Source organism: Vitis riparia, chromosome 16 (assembly GCF_004353265.1).
Source record: "Vitis riparia cultivar Riparia Gloire de Montpellier isolate 1030 chromosome 16, EGFV_Vit.rip_1.0, whole genome shotgun sequence".
Lineage (NCBI taxonomy): Eukaryota > Viridiplantae > Streptophyta > Magnoliopsida > Vitales > Vitaceae > Vitis > Vitis riparia.
The window spans coordinates 13631170-13655301 of NC_048446.1; the positions used below are offsets into that span (position 1 = coordinate 13631170).

The 24132-nt window shown below is 33.2% G+C and overlaps 1 protein-coding gene across 1 annotated transcript; it reads right to left on the reverse strand.

Moving 5' to 3' along the window:
- Positions 1-10187: 10187 nt before the first annotated feature.
- LOC117933981 (21 kDa protein-like) lies at positions 10188-11097 on the reverse strand. The gene has a single exon (XM_034855570.1). It carries the CDS (start codon positions 11062-11064, stop codon positions 10462-10464), a length of 603 nt encoding a protein of 200 aa, XP_034711461.1. The 5' UTR covers positions 11065-11097; the 3' UTR covers positions 10188-10461.
- Positions 11098-24132: the final 13035 nt, after the last annotated feature.

The following is a 24132-nucleotide window of genomic DNA, read 5'->3' on the forward strand; positions in this document are numbered from 1 at the left end:
TCAATGGACACCAACTTAAGCCTTACTTTGAGCCTATGGTGCAAGAGAATTAGGAACTCTTCCTCCTTGATCCTTCCATGACTTGAGTAAATATTTTTGGAAAGGCTTAATCATTTTAAAATGATTACCGGCCAATTGTTCTATTTTTTTCAATTTCTTTACCCTTTGTTCCATTTGTTTCAATTTTCTTATCTTTTTCTAAGTGCAATAATTCTTTGTTTCTTTTGTGATCTTGTAGCATTTTAAAGATCAAAGAAAGAAGAAATTGCCAAGGGTTTAAAAATTCAAAAGATGGAAATTCAAAGAGGACATGATGCAATAGAAGTGGCCTCTAGAAGAATTTGCATGGCTATGTGAAATCACCCATTCCATGCGAATTTAAATGATTTTTTTTTTTTTTTTTTTGAAAGCTTTGAATGCAAAAATCTTATGCCTTTGATTTTTTTTTTTTGCAGGCCTATGTGAAATTAAAATATGCTATGTGAAAATGAAATTTCAAAGAAAAATTTGTAAGTGGAAAAATTCATTTCTCAGGTCCACGTTGCACACCCATGTGAACGTAATAAATCCTATGTCAAATTAGTGTTTTCAAGCCCTTTTGAAATGCCAAATTCTCATGGCTTAGGTTTGTTTCACATGGCCATGTGAAAAGAAAAGAAATAGAAAGCAATGGCTAAGCATTTGTGAGCTTAATAAAGTTACCGAATGTCCATGGAGAAATCACCATGCCATGCACTATGGCAATAGTCTCAAGAGGTGGATTTCATCATGCAGTGACAACCTATAACAACCTATAATATTAGAATTTACAACCATGTGAAGGGATAAACTTCAACCCTTATATGTAGCCCAACTTTCATACTTATATGCAACAAAATTTGTCATGTTGTGTGTTAGGAACCCTAGATTACTCCATTCCCATGCCCTGGATCTTGTAGGGTGCATGTTTCTATCCCTAGGGATCTTTAGATCTAACACAGTGAAAAATAATGACTTCAAAACCATTTTAGAATAAAGATCTAAAGATTTGAAACTTATACATATGACTTGGATGTTCTTAAATCAAAATCCATCCAATGAAGAACATGCTTGAAAAATCTAGAGGTCTCATACACCTAATATCTTTTAACCAATGACTCAAACTATGATTTTGACACTCTAAAATGTGGACAATGGAAGGGAGGAAGCTTTAGCTCTCTGTCTCTCTAGAGGTGGAAGACAATTAACTGAAAGTCATTAGGAAACCCTAACCTATAAGATGGTTATTTATAGGGTTGCCGACTAGACTTAAATGACTTGAGTTCATCAAGGCTTGGGTCACTTAATCTAAAGTTTTCAAGACCCAAAGTACCCTAATCATACCTATAGACTTAGAAAAACTCTTTATGGTTTGTAACAAGCTCATAGAGCTTAGCATGAAAGACTCACATCTTATCTTCTTAAGAAATGATTCATGAGAGGGGGAGTAGATCAAACACTATTCATTAGAAGAAATAATGGAGCATTCTTGGTGACACAAATTCATGTAGATGATATAGTTTTTGGGTCTACCTCCTAGGAGGTGCTTTAGGTTTTGCCAAAGAGATTAAAAGACTTTCCCAATGAAATTAGGGTCATTTGATATAACAATAAGTCTTTTTTTTTAGAACAAGAAGTGAAACTACAATAATTTCTTTTTTATGATGTTGTCAACATAAATAGGAACCTACATAAGGTGAATTTGAAATGAGCATGGTAGGGGAATTGACTTACTTTCTTAGCTTCCAAGTAAAACAACTCAATAATGAGATTTTCTTATCTCAATCCAAGTATGCAAGGGAACTTGTCAAGAATTTTGGTCTTATGTTGACAAAATACTATAAGACACAAATGCCTACCAACATAAAGCTAAGGATGAGTCCAAAAAAAGGGTAAAGGAAACATTGTATAGGAGCATGATTGGTAACCTCCTGTACCTCAAAGCCAGTATACCAAACATAGTTTTTAGTGTTGGAACTTGTGCTAGGTATCAAGCATGTCCTAAGGAGCCTATCTCATAGCTCTTAAGTGCATCACTAAGTATATTGCTAGTACTTTAGAGTTAGGCATTTCTAATCCTTTTGACATTCATTATGATATAACTTGCTATAGTGATACCTATTGGGCTAGAAATGTTGATGATTGAAAAAACACTTCCAGTGGTTGCTTTTATATAACTTGCCTATATCTATCTAATAAGCCTCAAAGAGTAAGTAAAGTTACTTGAAATCTCCTTAAGTGTTCAAGATTTTTTTTCCTTGATTGTTTACCTTTTTTTTTGTTTTTTTTTTTCCTAAAGAAAAAAAAAAGAAAAGAAAAGAAAAAGAAAAAGAAAGATAATGTTTCCCAAAATGTTTATGACACCTTAGCAATGTTCAAGTGTAAAAAGCCCTCATTGCAAGATTGGGATATCCCTTATGTTGTAAAGACCACCTTAGCGATCCGCAAGTCAAAAATTTATCTTAAGTGTAAAGCTCATGTTTTTTTAATCATCAAAATGTTAAATGAGAAAAATAAGTGAAATATGTGTTGTAAAGGGATGTGAAAAGGCCGTGTTAAGTAGAAATTTGGCCAATAAATGTACAATTTGACTTCAAGGGATATAATTTTAAATTTCTCTAGCTGTGGATGTGTGTTCTTGAAAATGATTTTTGGTTCATGGATAGATATAGTCTTATAGGTGAAAATCAATGAACATTCTCATTGATTATAGAGTCATGAGTGAATCTCCTTTGAGCTTAAGCTTTCTTGGTAGATTGTTAATAATTTTTTTTTTTTATCTATGCAGATGATAAATTGGCAAGGTTCCTTACTCTCGTTTGATTATTTTTCCAACTCCTTAAAATCACTTGGTAGCATTTTTTATCAATATGAATCCTTTTTAGCCATGTTGTTGTATCATTGTTTGTTCATTGTAATTCATTTTGGTGTTTTACATGTGGTATTCTATATAAATAAAAAATAAAAAAACATTAGAAATAAAAAATTGCTTAAGTCACTTTTGTGTTGGGTGTGGATATTGCTCTAGGGGTGGATTGATCAACTGTGTAGATAGTCTTTGGTTGAGAATCTATGAATGAATTTTGGATCAATCCACCAAGACAAATGTCATGAAGTTTCAATAGTTAACCACTTTTTTTTGTTAGTATTCTCATATATTAAAGTTTCATAGTCATTTGGATGAGACCTCATGAATGAAATGTGGATCAGTCAACCAAGATCTATATCACTTCTATGTTTTTAGTGAAAATTCTCATTTTGACCTTAGTTTTATGGGTTATCTGAGTGTTTGAGGGGTCAAATTATCTTTTCCTATTTATTTAAAAAAAATAAAATGTCCAAATCCTTTTAATTCCCATTTCTATTCTCTATGCCTTAGCCTCTTTGTTTTCCCTAGAAAAAAGACCATTTCTTTAGGCAAGTTTCTCCTACTATTGCCACTGGCCATCCTCTCTATCGTTCCTCTTTAGCGAGGGTTTCTTCCTTCATTTTTCATTAAGGGTGCCTAGAATCTCAACCTCATTGTGTTATTCCTTGTGTGATTCTTTTCCTTGTCAAACCAGTTGTCTTCAATGTGACTCATCCACAAGATTCTTAGCTTTAGTCATCTTCTTCGTCATGGTTCTCATCTCTAATAGCCTTTGGTGTTATGTCAATCTAGGTTTTAATCATTTGTTCACCCTATTTAGTTTTGTGCATATTTGTGAGGTATTTTCATAATAGGTTTACTTTGTGGGTTTCTTCATCTTTGTTTTTATTTTTATGTTTTTGGGATGGAGGAGGGGAAGGTTTAGTATACAGGTTATGGTAGTAAGGCCCTTATTAGAAGGTTAAGCTCTAAGTCCCGTAATAAAGATCGATATGAGAATGTTCATATTGATCCTCTTTTTTCGACTCCCACCATTCCTAAAGCTCTAGAAAACAAAAACGTTGATAGCAGTTCATTTAATGCTTTCCTTGCTAGGAGTTGTAGAGAGATGTACACAAATGTTTATCAAAATCAATCTTTTGGAATCATTTGAGGACATTCCAATTATAGAATTGTTTGCACAACTTGATTGGATCCCTTTTGCATCTTTCATTGGGACTGCCTATGCTATGATTGCCCATTTGTTTTATTCAAATATCATTAAACATGATATGAATGAAACCTACCTTAAACAAAGCATTTTTGGAATGGGGATTGAGATAACATCGAATGTGGTAATTGAAGTTTTAGGTATTCCCTAGTTAATGCTCCCTTCTATGTGTGAACTAGAAGTCACTATAGAGTTGTTAGACAAACTTTCGTTTGATCTATGGGGTGAGGTGTGTGGATGGTTAGGCATTGTAGTTCATATTGGTAGTATTTCACAACCAGCTTAGGTTTTGGCCATATTCCTTGCGTATTCAATCTATCATTCCTCTCACCAAGAAGATATCTATAGGAGTGGGTGCATTCTCTTATCCCTTATTCTTCACCCATCAACCTTGTCGTTTACCTTATAAATGAAATAATCTATAAGGAAAATCCTTCAATGTCTAAGAAAGAAGTTCTTCCTTATGGGATTTTGATCACTAAAATTTGGAAAAGAGTCGGGGTTGTATTTCCTACAAATGCATCTTTTCTTAAACCAATGGGTCATGTTAATACTTTTTCTTAGAATCATAGTAAGGGATAGACTAGTGGTACAATTTGTCCTAGTAAGAAAGTGTGACGTCCAAGAGAAGATAACATAGTTAGTAAGGATAACACTACTTCAGTTTTAGGATCTGGTGTCTTTGATCAATTGATTGCTAGATTTGATGCTTTAAAGATAAAGATTTCTACACAATCCACTTCTTTCTCTAAGCAACTTTCACAACTTCATCAGAATATGGAAAAAGGCTTCTCAACGATTGATGGACAAATGCTCTGCTATATGGATCAACGCTAAGCTCTTGAGGATTTCATCAATCATCATCTCCCTTAGTTTTGTTTTATATAGATGGATAGTTTACTTTTGCTTTCTACCCATTTTTGGTTTCACAACACTTTACACTTTACATTTTTTTTAAAACACTTTTCTATCTTATTTACATGCTTATAGGTGGTCATTTCTACCCTTTGTCTCCTTTTGGGACAAAAAGGGAGAGATACATTATAAATTGAGGTTTTGGATTTTGTTGTATTGAATGTTGTTGTTGATTATTGTTTTTTTTTTTTTTTTTTTTTTTTTTTTTTTTTTTTGAGATAACTATTTAAGATATATATTGATATAAGATACTTGTCTATTTTGGATTTGGATATACATGTAACGACTCGCACCCAACCATATAGATATTGTCCGCTTTGAGCCCAAGGGGAACCTCACGGCTTTAAAACGCGTCTACTTGGTTAAGAGGAATCTCTACATATATAGTGCCAGGAACATTCTCCCCTATCCGATGTGGGACATCACAAACACCCCCCCATGCAGACACAACATCCTCGTTGTGTCCCATGGGATTGCGGGGTCAAACAGACAAACAAACACCCACACCGGGGTCGAGGATCGGCTCTGATACCATTTGTAACGACCCGCACCCAACCATATAGATATTGTCCGCTTTGGGCCCAAGGGGAACCTCACGGCTTTAAAACGCGTCTACTTGGTTAAGAGGAGTCTCTACATATATAGTGCTAGGAACATTCTCCCCTATCCGATGTGGGACATCACAATACATATGTTGATATGAGATACTTATATCTATATGATGTATATTCAATTGTTTCGTACATGTGGTACTAATTTTTTATGAGTTTTAACCATAGGTTTAGTAGTACCTGGGTTGTGAGCTTAAGTGGTAAGTAAGCAACCTTGTATGAGAGTGGACGCGGCTTGCTTGCTTGTACTCATTTGTGTTGTAAAGGGTTTTACCTGAAAATTGCTTAAGAGGGAGATTGTGAGTGCTTAGCAAGGTTGGCAATTTAGGAAAAAAATTCTTAAGTGTCTTCTAACTCAATTTTTCAAATCCTTCCTAAGATTACTTGCCTAATGAAGATCAAGATATTGAATTTGCTAAGAGACCAAGGTATATAATTGAGGTTGTAAATGAATGAAATGAAATCAACCAAGTTTTTTAAATTATTCCTTTTTGAACTATTTTGCTTCTAAAAAGAGTTGAGGAGGCTAAGATAACAAGTTTTGTTAGAGTGTTCAAATGCCCTATTCCAGGATCGATCTAGATTTAGGTTAAATCAAACCAGGTTATTTTTTTCTCCATGGTTTCTAATTGTTGGATCAAGGCCCTCTTTCCTTTAAACCTAAAACTACTTCCTATTTTAACCTAAAATTACTTCCTATTATGATAGAGACATTTGCAATTGTTCCCCTCTTGAGCTCCCTTCTCTTATCAAATTTAAGGTGTATGGTTACCATAAAAATCTCTTTTCTCACCTTGATTTCCAAATGGATTTTCTTAAAAAATGGGTTGAGTTTTCCTATTCATTCATCTCTCAATTTCCTATTTATTTGGGTTTTGGATGACAACCAATATTCTTCTTGATTGAGTTTTAAGAAGAGGTCGAGATCAAGCTTGGTGAGGACTCTAACTATGTTTTAGAAGATGAAAGCATGCGGCTGAAGTGAGAAGGTGATGGTCAACTAGTCTATAAAGGATTAATGGACTTAAGCTAAGTAAATCCTTGTATGCATTAGTTATTTTTCATAGTAGAATTTTTTATGATTGGTAGGCCCATAGTTCTTTATCTCTTAAAAGATTTTTCAAGTAAAATCTGGAGTCATTGTCTCTCTTACTCTAATTCTCTCTTCGATTTATCTCTAGTTTTTTCTATCCTTTGTTACTTGAGCATGTTTGTTGAAAAGATGAAATATGAGCTGAAATTGGCATGATTACCATTTTAGATATTCTTGAATAATTTTTTTATTCATATTGTTAATGATATCAAGTAATAAATGGATATATATTAAGGTGATAATTGTACTTATGAATTAATATTGGAAAATGTTGAAGCATTTTGCATATAACTTTCATGTGTAAATTGTTGAGAGAGTGTTGTTGCATTCATATTTCCTTGCGATTTTTATCCTTTCTTGAATAGTTGTTAGAAGAGATGAATACAAATTGTGAGGATTCAAAGGAAAAAATAATATATGTTAGAGGACTTTTTCAATTTTGTTCAAAAAAACACCTATTCAACTTTCCTCTTAAGTGTAGTTCATCATTAATATTCACTTTCATAGAGAATTCTAAATAATTTGTCTCTCTTGCTCTTATAATCATACTAGCAAATTCGGTAGTCTAAAATTTCCTTAATCAACCTGTTATGTCCTAAGGAATTGAGCATTGAAATATCAAATAGATGATTCCTTGATTAGAGCCAATTGATATATATGCATGCCTTAAGTAGAAAGAGAAGACATGAGTTCAAGACTGTTGATATCGTAGAGATGGGGTTGCCTATGATAACTTGAAAATAAGATAAGCTAAAGGCTAGATCCCAAGAAATAACCTAAAATTAAATAATATTCATTACCTTGTTTTTTTTAAATCTTAAAAATAACTATTTAATAATTAAAAATAATTATTAATTTGAAATTTATATTTATTATTTTCATTTAAAAATAAAATATCTTCAACTAGATCCTAATTTTTTTTGTCGTGTGTGCTCCATGCATAATGCCTAGTGGGGACATCATTTGTCGTAAGGAAAGGGTCCATGCTTACAATATTGTAAGCACTTGCCTGAATAAATTAATGAATCAATCAATAAGTGAGGTAATTGCCCCACATGGCCAATAATCTTCTTCAATTTTTCCAACCAGACCAAAATATCTTGGCACAGAAAAAGAATATCTCCTAGCACACTAGCTAGGTGTCTCTTTCCTATCCAAAGGAGGACGGATAAAGGTCACCCTCAAGATTCAGGTAGGCTCCAAAATAATTGAATTATATGAGCAATTTGTTACTTCCTGCCAACCGACGTAAGAAGCAGCTGGGTTTCTCTCTTCTCTGTGCAGAGGAAACGTTAAGGTCACCCTCAAGATTCATAAAAGATGCCAAAATTTCGGTTTTGTCCTGCAAATTTGAAGTTTCTAACCAACTCAAAATTTATTTTATTTTACTTTTAAATCAACAACCACGTGAATTGATTATATATTTCCTTTTCAGAATTTTGTGTTGATAATTTTAAATTTATTTTTATTTTATAACTTTCAAAAATCAAGCATTTCCAATTAACAACGACCATTTATATTGATGATGAAGAATTAGAAATCATAAAACTATGTCATATGTGCCTGGGACATGCAGGTGAAAAGACTTTATAGAATTTGGGAAAATAATTAAGAGTACAAAATTTGTAAATTAGGATTTGGTGGGTATTAAAAGTGAGATTTGAGACTAAAGTTTCCAATGTACTGAAGGGAATTTAAATTAGGTCCATATGGATGTTTTGGGTCCAACCAAAGTAGCTTCTTTATGAGGTATGCACTAATTAATTATTTTATTGATAATAACTACTTTTAGAAGGGTTTTAGTAGATGTCATGAAAACTAAAGATGAAATTTTACAAATTGTTTTTAAATGAAAAAAGATTATTGAAACTCAATCTAGAAAAAAGATCAAACTACTAGGATCAAATAATGGTTGTGAATATCAAAATGATTCATTTCTCCAAGTATGTGAAAATAAAAGCATTTTTTGACACTTCAGAATTAGAGATACACCATAGTAACAAAGCATATGAATTGAACTTTACTGAAAAAAGGTGATGTATTTTAGATTGAGCAAAAAATGTTGGGTTGAGACAATTATTTATGCATGGCATCTCATTAGTTGTATTTCATTAACCAAAATTGAGGGCAAAACTCCTACTGTAGTATGGTTTAGAATAAGGGTAAGTGATTATGATTCCTTTCACATATTTGGTTTCATTGCTTTATTCATGTGAAATAATCTAAATTAGATCCACTAGCCAAGAAAGCATTATTTACAGGGCTCAATATATGTATGAAAGGATATCGTCTTTGATGTCAAGATTCGAAGAAAATAATTTGAAGCAAAGATGTGACTTTTGATGAATCTACACCACTAAGACATGTAAAGAAAAATTGTTTTCAAGAAGAGTGTGAGTACTTCTTAATAGGTGGATGTTGAGACAACATCAAAAGACCCAACAAATATTGATGATACATATAATGACCTTCAAATGACAAATGAAGGTATCATCTAGATGAAAAAGATGCTTTAACTCAAGCTCTTCCCATCCACAAGATTGGATTGCAATTAGTAGACCAAGAAGAGAGGTTCAAAAGCCTGCTCAATCTGTTGATGGTGGCATATGCACTTTTAGTAATAGATGTTTGAACTTGATTAATATCATGTAAATTTGAACAGCATTGTGTGAATGGCGTCTTGAGGCACATTTGAGGAGATGATGGTCAATTCTCTTGTTGGAGAATTTTTGAATTTTTGAAGTTAGTAGTAGATGACTAATTTCGCCAAGATAGAGATTTGTTGGTTTTTAGCTTAATTTATAATGTTTGTTATTTTAAGGACTTCTTATCCCGCATGGATTATGAATCGGTTTTTCCAAAGCTTGGGAGCTTATTAATAAATTCACATCCTTTAGCCAAGGTATTTTAATGGCATATTAATCTAGAGAAAACTCTTTGCATGCCAAGTTAAAACCTCCTAACTTGATATTGTTCCAATTTTTAAATTTTTTATTTAAAGACTAGCGTTGGGCAATGACAATCAATCTACTAATTTTCAAATCAGAAAATTGAAAGAATATTAAGTTGTAAGGCTCTTACTTCGCAAAAAGTTCCCTCCAGTGCACTAATATTGGCTAAAACTACAAAGATACCTTGGCTAAAGAATGTGAGCTTCTTTATAAACTCACAATAAACTGATGCGACCGACATAGCACAATAAACCATAAAGATATCAAACCTAGCTAATTGGTGGAAAATTGCATACTGTGAATTAAGTTGCTCCACCAGTAGTTTTTCTTGTCCTAATCCTACCTTCATCTATTCAGTTGAAACAGACAGGAGGACGACCAAGTTGTCTCATGCATTTTCACTCTACACAATAGAAGCTCCATAAATTAACTTACTGGGTCATGGAAGTGATTTTCGTGAACTTAGGTTCGTTTTTTCCCCTCATGTTTCATATGCTTCAAAATTAATGAAAACAAGCAGTTCAACTCAACAAATGTGTTGAACAGTTTGGATATAGAATAAGGAAGTGGAACAGCCATCATCTAGTGCATACTATAATGAGGGCAGTGCCCTTGATACAATACATAACTGATCATTTAAGACCAGTGAGATCAATCTCCAGATCAAGCATTCCATATGTTGCAGCAACCTAGGCTGATCAAACAAGCAACACAAGACCCTAAATACACCCACTTGAAACCTGCTGCTACATATGGGATTCACACACAAAATAAATTGGAAAATTTAAGGTTGGCTAATGGTGGAGGGAAGCATAACTATTGATCAAAGCCAAGGCATTGCTAGTCATATGTGCAATATTTACTATGCGAGCGTTCACGACAGTCCTGACATTCTCGGTCATGGCATTTTCCGTAAACCCGTTAGCACAGGTGTCCTCATCCGTCAAAGCAGCACTAACCCAAGTTTGTATGTCATTGATCATGAGCCCAAAATTGGAGCTTTTTATTTGGCTCATCTCCCCCATGGATTTTTTAAGCTGGTCCACAGAGTCACTTAACTCTTCCACACAGTCCCGCATGGCTGAAACCTCTCTAGGCGTCAGGCCATGTCTTTTCAGCAGAGTAGACATATCAGATGATGTTGACCGTGCTGTTGAGAGCGTCACAGAGAGAGCGGTGCTTGCAAGAAGTTTCGGGTTTGTTTGTATTACACTGGCATGAGCAGCGAGGGAAGTGAAGCAAAGCTGTGGATAAGTTGTTGTACCACAAGCAGTTCTAATAAACTCGGTGCTGGCTTTGTTGGTGGCAGGCCTGGCTGCTGAGATTAAGTTTATCGAAGTGAAGGCTAGAGAAAAGAGAAGGGCTGAAAGGAAACGAGTGCAAGGTGGGGTTTCCATAACTCTTAATTAGGCTTTTAGTGATGAGAGTAGGAGTTTTGGGGCATCGGTATTATAGAGAGGAGGATTATATATAGAGAGGAGTTTTGAGGAAAGGAAAGCTAATATGCACGAGTACAGCCCACAAATTATTAGAGCCGACTTCAATGGATGGCCGATAATTCCATGCATATCCACTAGTATTTGCTTGGGTCCCATGAAAATTGAGAAGAGCAACTAGATGGTCAGCTAGGAATACTTGTTATGCAGAGCATCAACCATAGTAAATTAACAATTTTCACAGTAGACGGAGATTTTCGAAGGAACATGTCACAGATGATCCTTCCAACAATTAATATTGTAAATTAAGTTGTGAAAATTTGTACAAATTTTTATCCAGTAAAGACCTAGAATTCCAGGTAGGAAACCAACATACTTTGGAGATAGATTGACTACAATTGCTTTTCACAAGCATTCACACACTGTCTACGCCAACCATGCAAAGACTCATTAAATGATTTTATGCAATATTTGTAAAGCCTTATATATTGAATGAAAAAGGACATGCAAGTGAGTCTGGTTGAGATATTTTGAAGACTAACAATAATCAAAGCACATATAAAATGTATCAATTTGTTAACTAGTACACATTGAAGAATAATTCATGTGGCCCTTTTTCTGAAGTGAGAACCATGTTCCAGCTAATTCACATCTCAGATCCAAAGTTCCAGCCAACCCCAATTACATGCAACTTGTAAAGCATTATTGAATGAAAAAACGACACCAGAAGGTGGTCCTGTTGAAGATGTTTTGAGGCCTAACAATTAATAAATATTCAAAGCACGCATAAAATATCTCAATTTTTAAGCACGCATTGAAATTAGAAGCAAGTGGGCAAATGGAATAGAGTGATAAGATAGCTCAACAATGTTCTGGATCAAATCCATAATATTTTATGGACTCCTTGCTTGCAAATGGGCCTTCATGGAACGGCCGACTAGGCGCCACCAGTTGGTCCACCATACAAGTCGGCCACACCATGCTCTGGATCAGACTTTCTGGGACCAAATTTTCGTCATTGCACTCAACTTATCCATTGCCTATGGATATGACTCATTCGTGTCATTGTTGCCACTTCATAAGGGTCGTTGTGTTTGTACTTTTAATGACCTGGTTGTGACAGAGAAATTTTTTATGGAAAATATTGTACTATACCTTGTAAAGATAAATCCATTGACACGAAATACATAGAATTTCTATATGATTTGGAGAGGCACGTGAGAACACATTATCCTAGAACAGATATCACCTCCCTATGTATGGGTGCCGACAATTAATAACAACTTCAAGATACAACCTAATCGGCTCATACCAGTGTTTCCTCCATGGGCACGTCCACATGAAAACTATGAAAAACTAGTTGACAGCCAAGTAGCCCTAAAAAATATGGAGATTTAAGGATGAAAAAAATATCATTTAGGAATACAAAAAACTATGAGATGTGGAGCAAAAGAGAATTGTATATATATATAGATATTTTAAGATGATTCCAAAAGTAAAGCCAGGTCTTTTTAATTAAGAGATGAATACCATCGTATGTGTTAGGTGTCTCTCAATCCAAGCTTTATTACGTTAGGTGTCTCTCACCTCTCCATCGCATATCTCCAAACCTAATACAGCCAGCCGTCTAAAACTACCTCTATGCATGTTATAATTCTCTATTCCATGATTGCAAACTAAGCGTAGTGTCTAAAACTATCCCTATTCGTGTTGTAACATCTTCGTCTCATAACCTAAGAACATTTAAAAGAAATTTTATGAATTCATTTCACCTTTTTCTTTTGATAAGCTAATATGTCTCTACAACCCAACATCAATCAAGAAAATCCTCCTATAATACATCTATACCAAAGGAAATTTAATGAAATAGCAATAATTGTAGTGAATTAAAATTTTAAGACACTTCCTAATTAATAAGTTTATTTGTTTAATATGCTTAGATGTTAGAGAGAGAGAGAGAGAGAGAGAGAGATGACAAGGGTTTCAGGGGACCACTTCAACATTCAAGTTGGTTGTGGAATATGAGTGGAAGACATGACAAGGGTTGGATATTTGTTGATTCATTTTCACTGTGGAGACAAGAATATTCTCACATTCGATTCAGATAGAAATAATAGTGTTTCAGAATTTTATTCCATGAATTAAAATCCTCTCAATTCAAATTCTCTAATCACTTGTCATTTTTTAAATTTTGCTTATGGAGACACCCAACAAGTAGTGATAAAAATTTATACTTTTCTCTTAATTTCTTCTAAAATATTGCTAGGAAATCTCAGTCTAATATATTGTTAGTACGTAAAAAACAATTAATTGATGCAAACTTATGTTCAATTTCCAGGTGCATTGCATCCTGAACATACATGATTTTAGCCATCAATACATTCATAATTGAAGGGAGAACGATGCCAAAAACAAAATCTCAAAAAGTGTTACTCTTTCTATCACTAGTCTTTTTAAAGCATTTTTTTTTTAGATTCTTTTCAACACGTTCATTAATATGTTACTCAATTTCTTATAAAATAATAAGTATCTGGGCCTTAGTTATCAGTTTCTTTTTTCTTTGAAGTGGCCCTTCAACAAGCATGATATTGAAAATTGCTGATATTCTTGCGAGTCTCACTTCTGTTCCTCAGGCATGCCTGACATCATTTTCCTGTATGATCAGTGTCAAAATTTGGCAGTTGTAAATGGTAGGGTCGTCATATCATTAATATATGTTCACTTTTTATTCATCTAGCCCGTTCATATCCAATTATTGTAAGGCGCCCCACATTTATTAGATGTAGGGCAGCCTTACCTTATGGAAGGAGGATAAGGACCATTTTTTTGCCACCTTCCTTGACCACATTCTTTCCTATTTGCAACCTTTCACATATTGAAAGCTATATTGCCATGGTCCTGCAACCACTATCAATCTTTCTTCTTTGTATCGTCTTCAGCAAACTGGTAATGGATGTTTCATATTGTCCTCGTCTTCATGTCGGCCAATTTGAATGTAAAATTTTGAGGTGGAGTTGGTCTAATATGGATGGTGATTTTTATAAAGGAAAAAGGAAAAAAATGGGGAAAAAATAATAGCATAGAAGCAACTCATTTTAAGCTCGGTAAATTATGATACATAAGTACATTTAGAACTTATTTGACAGTGATTTAAAAGTTATTTAGTCTTTCGGACCCTTGAAAATGCCTTTAGTGTTGAAAAAATTAGAATTAATTCATAGAATAAATTTGGAGTCTTTTAGCACTTGAAAATTTTTATCAAAAAGGTGGTTTTCAGGTATTAAAAATGTTAGGAATGTTTTCTAACTAGAATCATTATCAAACTAGATCTTAATGAGTTAAAACTTATTGTTCTTATTTCAGATGTAATATTTTATCTGCAATCAATTTGATATTGATTTTAAATTCTGAGTTTAATCAGTCAATTAGGGGAAAAAAGCGCATTTGAGCAACTCATTGCAAGCTTAGTATATTGTGATGCATTAGTACATCTGACAAGGTAGAACAGCAATTGTTCTTACTATATACTTAAAGAGGTAGCTAGGTCCAACTAAAGTCTTTTGTCTGAAGCCCATCTTAGTTGAATTGGACTGAAGTTTTGCATGCTCATCTGAGTCGACCTTTAGAGCCTTTTTCTAAAGCCCAAAATCCAACCTCAGTTCCCCATTTCATGGTGAACTCAAGCTTAAAAGATAGAGATTTAGCTCTTGATCTAATGGCTGGTATGCGACTTTCAAATAAAGATGAAGTCCACAATGAGCAAACCATACAAATATTAAACTAGCCTTCAATAGTTTGGCTCTTAGTGATGAATGAAAACAATTATTACTGATGTGATTGTGCATTTATAGGTAGATCAATATGTTACTTCGGTATTGGGCAGTTGTCTTCTTTGTTCGATGAAAGGATTATCCATTCTATAGATGATACTTGGATTTTTTTATGATGATTTTTATTGACTTGATCCTTATCTTTTTAGAGTAATACCTATTGTATAATTCACAAAAGTGGCGTTGTTTTTTGTCAAGAGGAAACAATGGCGATTCATATGTTAGATTATGTACTTACATCAAGCGTAAATATATAAAGTGATAATTTTTTTATTTTTTCTTATTTTAGGATTATTATTAATTAATAATATAGTTTTATTAGAGTTTGAATTTTTTATATTATAATTAGAATTAGTTTCCTAATAGAATTAGAATTAACAATTTATATATAGGTTTTAATATTAAACACTTTAAACTCTAAAAATATTCACAATATTTGTGCGTGTGATTTAAAAACAAAATTGTTTTTAAAAATTTTACCAATATTTGGTTATTGTTCTTTAACAATGATTTTTAAAAACAAAATAAAATAGAGAATTGTTCTTTTGATTTTTTTTTTTCATTAGAAAAATGAATTTCAAATCATGTGAGAATTTATATTGAATTTATTAATAAGTTTAATAATTTAAAAATAATAATAATAATTTAAAACTCAAAGTATATAATAACTATAAAAAATAATAGACATAATTAATGATTTAAATTCTTTAAATAAATCTTGTAATTTTAAATAAAATAATTTAGAATGTCATCTTCATAATTGAGTAATTAATATATGTATATAATAAAAAATTCGGCCCATTTATACCTTAAAAAATTAAATTTTATTTGTTTTCATATTCATTTAAAATAGAATAGTATTATAAATTATTAATTTTGAATAATTATTCTTTATTTTTAACAAAAATAAATTAATTGTTCTTTTATAAGATGTTAATATTCATATTTTATAATATTTATAAAATCATATAGAAATTAATAGAAATTATTAATTTTGAATTATTATTATTTATTTTTAAAAAAATGAATCAATTAATGTTAATATTTATAAAAAAATCATTTATAATTTTATATTATCAATATTCATATTTTATTAAAAACTCTTTATTTTTTAATTTTTTTATAATTAAATTTTTTTATTTTTAATAATATACCATTGTGTTTTTTATAAAATAAAAGCAATAATTTTTAAAAAGTAACTTAGGAATCAAAATATCTCTCGGTTTGAGAGAATTAAAATCTCATGTATAAGTGGGATTTCATTCTCATTCAAATCACGAAAGATATTCTATTTTCATCATAATTTAAGTTATCCAAATATGGGAATGAATGAAATGTTCATTTCCACATACCAAACAGTATTTTTAGTTTTTTGTAAAGTTTTATGAGAAATAATTAAAATATGAAAAAAAAAATGAAAAAAATGGAGAATATTTTGCAACTTTTGCACTCCATAGTGTATAGTATATTTATAATATATATATATATATATATATATATATATATATTTGAGTTCCAAAAAAACAAACATTATAATAATTGTGATTTCCTACATTTGTGGCTACTTGCTATTACGAATATCATATTCATCAGTTACAAACATTATAATAATTAATGACTTGTAGGGATGGTTTGAATTTAATTTGGTTTACATGTGAATGAGCATTAATTCATCAGTATGAACCCTTCTAATAATAGACTGTCATAAGAAAGGTTGATACTAACAATGCTCATTCAATATTAATACCTTCCCATTCACATGATTTCCTCGTGGATCAAAAATTTATTTTATTTTATTTTATTTATTTTGTAATTGTCAACTTCAAGGTGTTGTATGTGGGTTATTAGGTTTCAAATTTCTGCATTCACCCTCTTGTATTCACATTTTTAGTTCTCACCATACCTTTTATTTATTCATTTATTTACAATTTTAAAAACAAAGTATATTAACTATCAGTTGGATTAGATATTTATATTTAAAAAGTAATAATTTTAAAATTTTGAGATATCAAAACCTTTTTTAACAAAAATTTTAAATTTTGTGAAACTAATTTTTAAAGATATAAGGTAAATATAATTTATATAAAAGTTTTGCTTTCAAAAACAAAAAATAATCAATGTATCTTAATGTACAGTTCTATATTTATATATTTGAACAAAATCATGAAAGAACATCTCTCACTTTCTATGCAATATAACTATTATAATGCCTCTTTCTCCATCGGCATATATCACATATGCATCCGTATATTACATATGTCTCACATATCATAGTGCCTTATAAACATAGTGCCCCTACAACTCTCGTCACGCTTCTCATACAAATTGCTCCAATGTCCCTTCATCTCTAGGCACAAAAGATCATTAGGTCAATAAGCTATAGTATGACCCTCCATCTCTACGGCACGATATAGGTTCAAGGTATATTACAATCACATCTATAATAATAATATAAAGTACAATAATGACAATACCAGTAATTTTCAATTAATAGTACTAAGTAGGCTCCTAGGAAATATTGGAGGGGTCATAATGGTCCCGTTTAAAACCCAACCTCCTTAGAAAGAACTTCCCTAAACCGTACACATTCCTTCATGATCGTTGAACTATCATAACTATTTATATACATATATATCAATGATACAATACATATTTATTATAAACATAACATTTGATCAACACAATTTCAAAGCATATTTCATGATATTTAAAAATAATGAAAACATATATAACACTTGAAACATGAGATATATAATTCTAAAACCCTATAGAATCATACATTATAAGATCACTCACCTTTTAGACTAGAATTGTTGTGTTATATCTGTTACAACAACTCAAAGATCCAACTTCTAGAATAGTACCACCCTAGGAGCTTTTCATATTTTTCTAGTTTCCTTTCTTGGTAGGTGAATGTCTTATTTATAGGAGCCCAAGCAAGTAGACACATTGGTGACTCATCGCTAGGTGTCGATCAAAGCGAAGTGATTAGTGTCTCCCTTATCAGATGGAGACAACACGAGGCACATGTTTAATCCTTGCAGCTGCTTGGCAGGTGCAACGACTTGCAAAAGATGGCACGTGACATGTGTTTAATCCTTCCAATTGTCGGGTGTAACAGCTTGCTAAAGATGACACCTGGCATCCATGTGCTCAATCCTTACAACTATTTGGTAGGGTAACAACTTACTAGAGAAGACACATGGCACATGCTTAATCTTTGCAGTTACTTGGTAGGTGCAACAGCTTGTTGAGTCACCATGTCGTACTAGGTGTCAAGCGATGAAGGCGGCTTAGTGTCCTCTAGGTTACATGCATTTGAACACCTCGTGTTTGTTTGTATGCATTGCAATACCTCATACTTGGTTGCATGCATCGCAACACCTCACACTTGGTTGCATGTCTTCGACACCTCATCTTTGCCTACATGCCTTGGACACCTCATACTTGCATGCATGCTTTCGACACCTCATACTTGCATGCATGTTTTCGACATCTCATACTTGCATGCATGCCTTCAACACCTCATCATTGGTTGCATGCATTGTGATGCCTTAAGCTTGGTAAAGGATAGATAAGAAGGTGATGCTCTTGCTTGCTTAGTGAAAAGGTGATTAAAAAGAAACTTTAAAAATTAGGATTGTTACATCTTCTTCCCCTTTTCTTTTACAAGCTACTTTCTTAATATAATGGAAAATCATTTGAAACTAGTTAATATAAACTAAACCTATATAATTGAGGTCCTTGATCATGTTTTTAAATAATGATGTTTGTCAACATCTCCATGCTACAATATAGGAAGTATTAGACAATATATAATGGCAATTACAAGGCACACTAGCAAACAAACTTCTGAAAACTTGTAAATATACAACTCAATTCATCGACACTTTGTTATTTAAATTTCATTAAATGGATTTTATCAACACATGCACACATTTTACATTGTATAGATTTATTTATAATCAATGTCAAAAATACATATGATTTTTTTTTATGGTGTCACACTTTTTGTGATTAAATGCTATTAAATGTCACAAAAACAATAAAATAGAGTTCATTCAATTACATACTTTCCACACAATCCTTATGCACCCTAATGTTTAATGCATGATGTAGACCCCCATTTTGGGGCTCACTTTTATGCAGCTCATTTTGCCAGTGGAAGGCTCCTGAAATACCACGTCTCACCTCGTGGTTGGCTATCAGTGAATCATGTTAGTGGTTTAAAGAAGCAATGATGAGGAGACAGGTGTGGAGAGAATATTCTAGGGGAAGCGTATTTTGTTGGGAAAGGAAGATATTTTCTGGGTTGTTACAGAGAGAGTAGTGGTTACAAAGGAGGAGGAGGATATTTTAGGAGGCAAGACAAACAGAAAGAAAGAGACTGAGAGGAGAGTGGTTTTAGGTTTTTTTGGGGAGAAAGGAAATCATTGGGGAGTTTCTGAGTGAGAAAGAAAAAAACCAGAAAAATAGAGAAATGGTGCATGACTTGAGGGAAAACGAGAGTGAGAAGGAAAAACCAGAAAATATGGAGGGGCAAGAGAGCTTGAGGAGATAACTGCGAAGGGAAGAAGAGAAAGAGTTTTTACAAAGAAGAGTCATAGAAGGAGAAGAGAGGAAAGGTATGACTACCATGGATTCTTTGATTTTCTTTATTGACATATAGTCTCTTTCTCTTTTTTACGATATTTTATGTGGATTGCTTGATTAGGTATTTGAGTTTTATGGTTCTCATTTGGTTTATGGGTTTATTGTTGCTATCTCCTTCATTTTCTTTGAGGTGATTTGAGAGCAACACAACTATGTTTTAGCTTCACTATGCATCATGTGGGAGTCTTGTTTTTGTTCTCATTTATGTGGGATGCATTCTAGTTCACTCATACAGCCAAGCCTATTGATCTAAACATGAAACATGGCTTTGGTTGTTTTATTTGCTTCGTTAGTTTGTGCTCTATTTTGTTTTACCATTCCCCTGTTCTTGGTATCTTGCCTTGTTATACATCAGTTTGCACATCCCTACCTGAGAGAGCTGGGTAATGTAGTCACAGAACATAGCTCGTGAGTGTTGAGGGTGAATGAAGTTCCTCCAGATGATTTGGGTTTGTGCAGAGACTTTGGATAGGAAAGAAGCAGGATACTGCTCAAGCTGGTCTTGTGGAAATATTGTTGTTATGGTTGATCTGGATCAGTTCGTTACTCAGGATGTTTCACTGATCAATGAGAAAGAAGTTTATGCTCATCCAATTATGGCAATGAAGCTCTCTGTCTCACCTATTGTTCATGTTGTAGTGCAATGCAAGCTTTGAAGGACGGAAAATATCACTACAAGCATTGGAGGCAACAGAAAAGCCGCAAAAAGAAATAGGACCCCTGAACTTATGCCCCTAAGCCATACTCTTGCTACCAAGCTTGGCACCCGCCTCACTGAGGTTAGGAAGAATGGAACTTGCTCGTGGTTGAAGCTTGATGGTAAGACTCAAGTCACTATTGAATATCACAATGAGAATGGTGCCATGGTTCCCCTTCATGTACACATTGTTCTCATCTCTACCCAGCATGATGAAACTGTCACCAATGATGAGACTACCACTTCCACCTTGTGTCATTCCCACTTTACAAGAAAATGACTATGTCGTAATAATAGGTACCACTGACACCATAGAAGCCTTCATATGTCATGTCATCCGAGTAGGCCTACCATGGGCAGTTTTCAGTTACATAGATCACCAATGGTGCGCTTGAGCCATCAACCATGATGGCTAAATGTGACCCTCGCCATGAAAAATGCATGGCTTGCTAGTTGATGCACAGGAGGATGGTTCAAAGTCACGGTATCGATCACTGACTCGAAGGGTCCCAAGGCGTATTGGTCTCAGTGTATCGGTCTGGTATCGAGCGATACTTAAAATATGCTAATTAGAAATTTCAAAAAAATATAAAAATATTATGTAAATCATCAAAAAAAAATATACAATTAAATAAGCTTAAAAAATTAATAAAATAAAATTGTCTCACATTTAACATTATTTAAATAGTTATAAAAGTATCTGCTCAAAGTTATTTATGATAATGCTAATAAAAGAAAGTTATTTTATTTCAAATATAATAACATTTTTACTAATAACACATACAATACAATAATCAATTCCATGTTGAATGACGAGGGGGTTCAAAATCATCATCATCAGTCCCACGATGAGCATACAAATTGGGGTGGCAATTCTCGTAGTGAGGATATGGTTGAAAGAGTTGTTCATAACTCGAATATGTTGGGTGAGATGATTGGCTTGATGATCCATAATCAAGAAAATATGGTTTCGAAGGCTGTTCAGGATCAACACCAGATTGATAGTATCCAAAACCTCGATAAGCAATGCTACTGCTACTAGAAGATTGATCATATCCATATGAGTCACTAGCTCGTGTTTCAGTATTTGAATATACCTCTGGATGCATCATTGGAAATCGATTAAAATAATTTCTACTAAAAGTACTGGAAGAGCTATCACGGTCTCTAAAATTGTGATATGATCTACCATCTACCCCTCTGAAATACGGCCTTGATCATATACCCAAATTTTGTAAGTGCTCATCAATATGGTGATAATTTGATCTATGATAATCATGCCCACTAGAATAATCATCATCGTTGGGAAATGTAGTTAGTATTTCCAAATGCTTTCGTTGTTCCCATATCCCTAGTCGATATCCATGATCTGTATCTTGTGTGGCATAGTAATTTTCACATCCTTGTGCCCATGACATGTCGGGATCTAATTAACTAACATAACCGCCCCTAGTGCTACCATCTCCTCCAGTGCCATCAACTCCTCTATTGCCCCCACTAGTGCCACCACCCCGCCTACTACCCCTATTGTAACCATCATCACTACTAGAACTTGAAGAAATTGTTCTAGAAGCCTTACCTTTATGATGGGAATCAACATCTCTTTCTCTACCTTCTTCATTAGTGGGATGACCTTTATTCAACCGATCCAAATTATCAGACGATGAAATAAACTCATCTCCTTCTCGTATCCACTCATCTAATATATCATCATCATTAGAGATATGATTCAGATCAATTGGATTGTATAAATCTTCAATGCTTCGCTCTTGCATCAAATTCTTAACTCGAAGTCGCATATTCTAGTGCACATAAACTAACTTATGAAACTTTTTCATTGCCAAACGGTTGCGCAACTTTGTGTGAATCAATGACCATGTGCTCCAATTTCTTTCACAACCTGATGAAGAACAAGTTTGCCTTAAAATTTTAACAGTAATCTTTTGTAGATGTGGACCTTCGTCGCCATAGTTGTTCCATCATTCAACTATAATAAAGAAAATACATACTTATTAATCACTATGATATATTTAACAAAAAATGATGATAATTTCTTATTTGTGATAGACATAAATGTATTGAGTACCTGGAAAAGATTGATTTATTGCTTTCTTTGTAAGTGCACTTCCAAATCTCCTTGGCCGTCAACAAATAATTTCACCTACATCATTAACATTTTTTTTTTTTGTTAATGCTCATTACATATACAAAATACATTATATAAAGGTCACAAACTATTATTATACCTCGTTAATAGCTTTTGCTTGTCTATCCAAATCTGGCTTTAATTTCTTGATAACCTCCTTTAATCTAACTTTAATTTCCAGATGGTTGGAGAAATGCTTTGAATATTGGAACATTGGATTTAAAAAATATGTTGCCATAAGTTAAATAATGATCAGTTTATAATAATTTGTACTTGAAAAAAATAATAAAAAAATATATAAAGAATTTTTTTATTACCTCAGCATGCAAATGTCTGTGCAATTGACCTTCCCACCTTCTATCACTAACTTCCCAATACTTTTCCCATTGCTTGACCGATGCCTTGATAGCCAATTTAGCTATATACATTGCTTCATAAATGATTGATAGTGTGGGCTTTTTATCTTGATCAACCAATTTAAATACTTTGACAAGAGGTTCCATGATGGTTTGAACTTCCTCTGCCTTCTTCCAAAATTGATCAGTTAAGATAAGGTTGGATACCTTATCTCTTAGACTTTTTTTGCTCCTATCTTTATTGAATTCATGCCACTCATTTGTTGTGCACATTCTCTTCAAATCAGTCTCATAATGTATAAGACTCTCAAGTGAAATGAATTCAGTGGCAAAACGGGTTATTCCTAGCCTTAACAAATCTCTATCCTTGGTGAACACTTTCATCAAATTCACTACTTTCAAGCTATTATAAATAAATCTTGTGGTCATCTTAGCTTGATCTAATGTCTCCTTAATCTGCTTCATGCTTCCAATATCTTCAAGCATTAAATCAATACAGTGGGTTGCACAAAGAGACCAAAACAAATACTTCTGCTTCTCCATCAATAACATACCGGCTGCTTTAAAACTTGCCTCATTATCAGTGACTACTTGAACAACATTTTCCTCCCCAACCTCCTCTACAACTTTATCCATAAGGGAAAATATGTAGTCTTTTGTCTTAGGTATGTTGATAGTGTCAACTGAAGAATGGTACATCATACTTCTATCACAATAAATCATGAAATTGATGATAAGCTCTCTAGTCCTAGAACTCCAACCATCACACATGATTGTGCACCCATATATAGGTCATTTAGCCTTCAATGTTGTTATGTATACCTCAAGCTCTTACACTTCATCTTCCAAATATGTATTTCCAATTTGGTATCCCGTGAGACCCTTGATGCCTGGACCTGCTTCTGCTATGGTATTAATCATTGATTAATAGTAAGGCCCATTGTCAACTGCATTAAAGGGTATTGCATTAAAGAGAGAATTTAGAAATAATTTTACCCACTTTCTTCACGTCTTCAATAGAAAACAAGCTTTTTATTGATTTCTGCTTTGATGGGAACATGTAGGGATCAATTCCTTTTGGAGGTATGCTAGCTCCTTCTCTTACACTGAAGTTACGTGTCAGTCCGCACTTAATCCTAGCATTAGAAGGTTGTGAGGAACTACCACCCTTCTGATGCTCTTGTCCACCTTCTTCAAAAATTCAACGACTTTCTTTCATTACTTGTTTCATTTGTCTTCTTTCAAAATCAGCCATAGCAACTTCCTCAATTTCATCATCAGAATCACCCTCATCAATTTCATAAAAAATTTATCTATTTAAGGAATTCAAAAGTCGTTCTTTTTTTT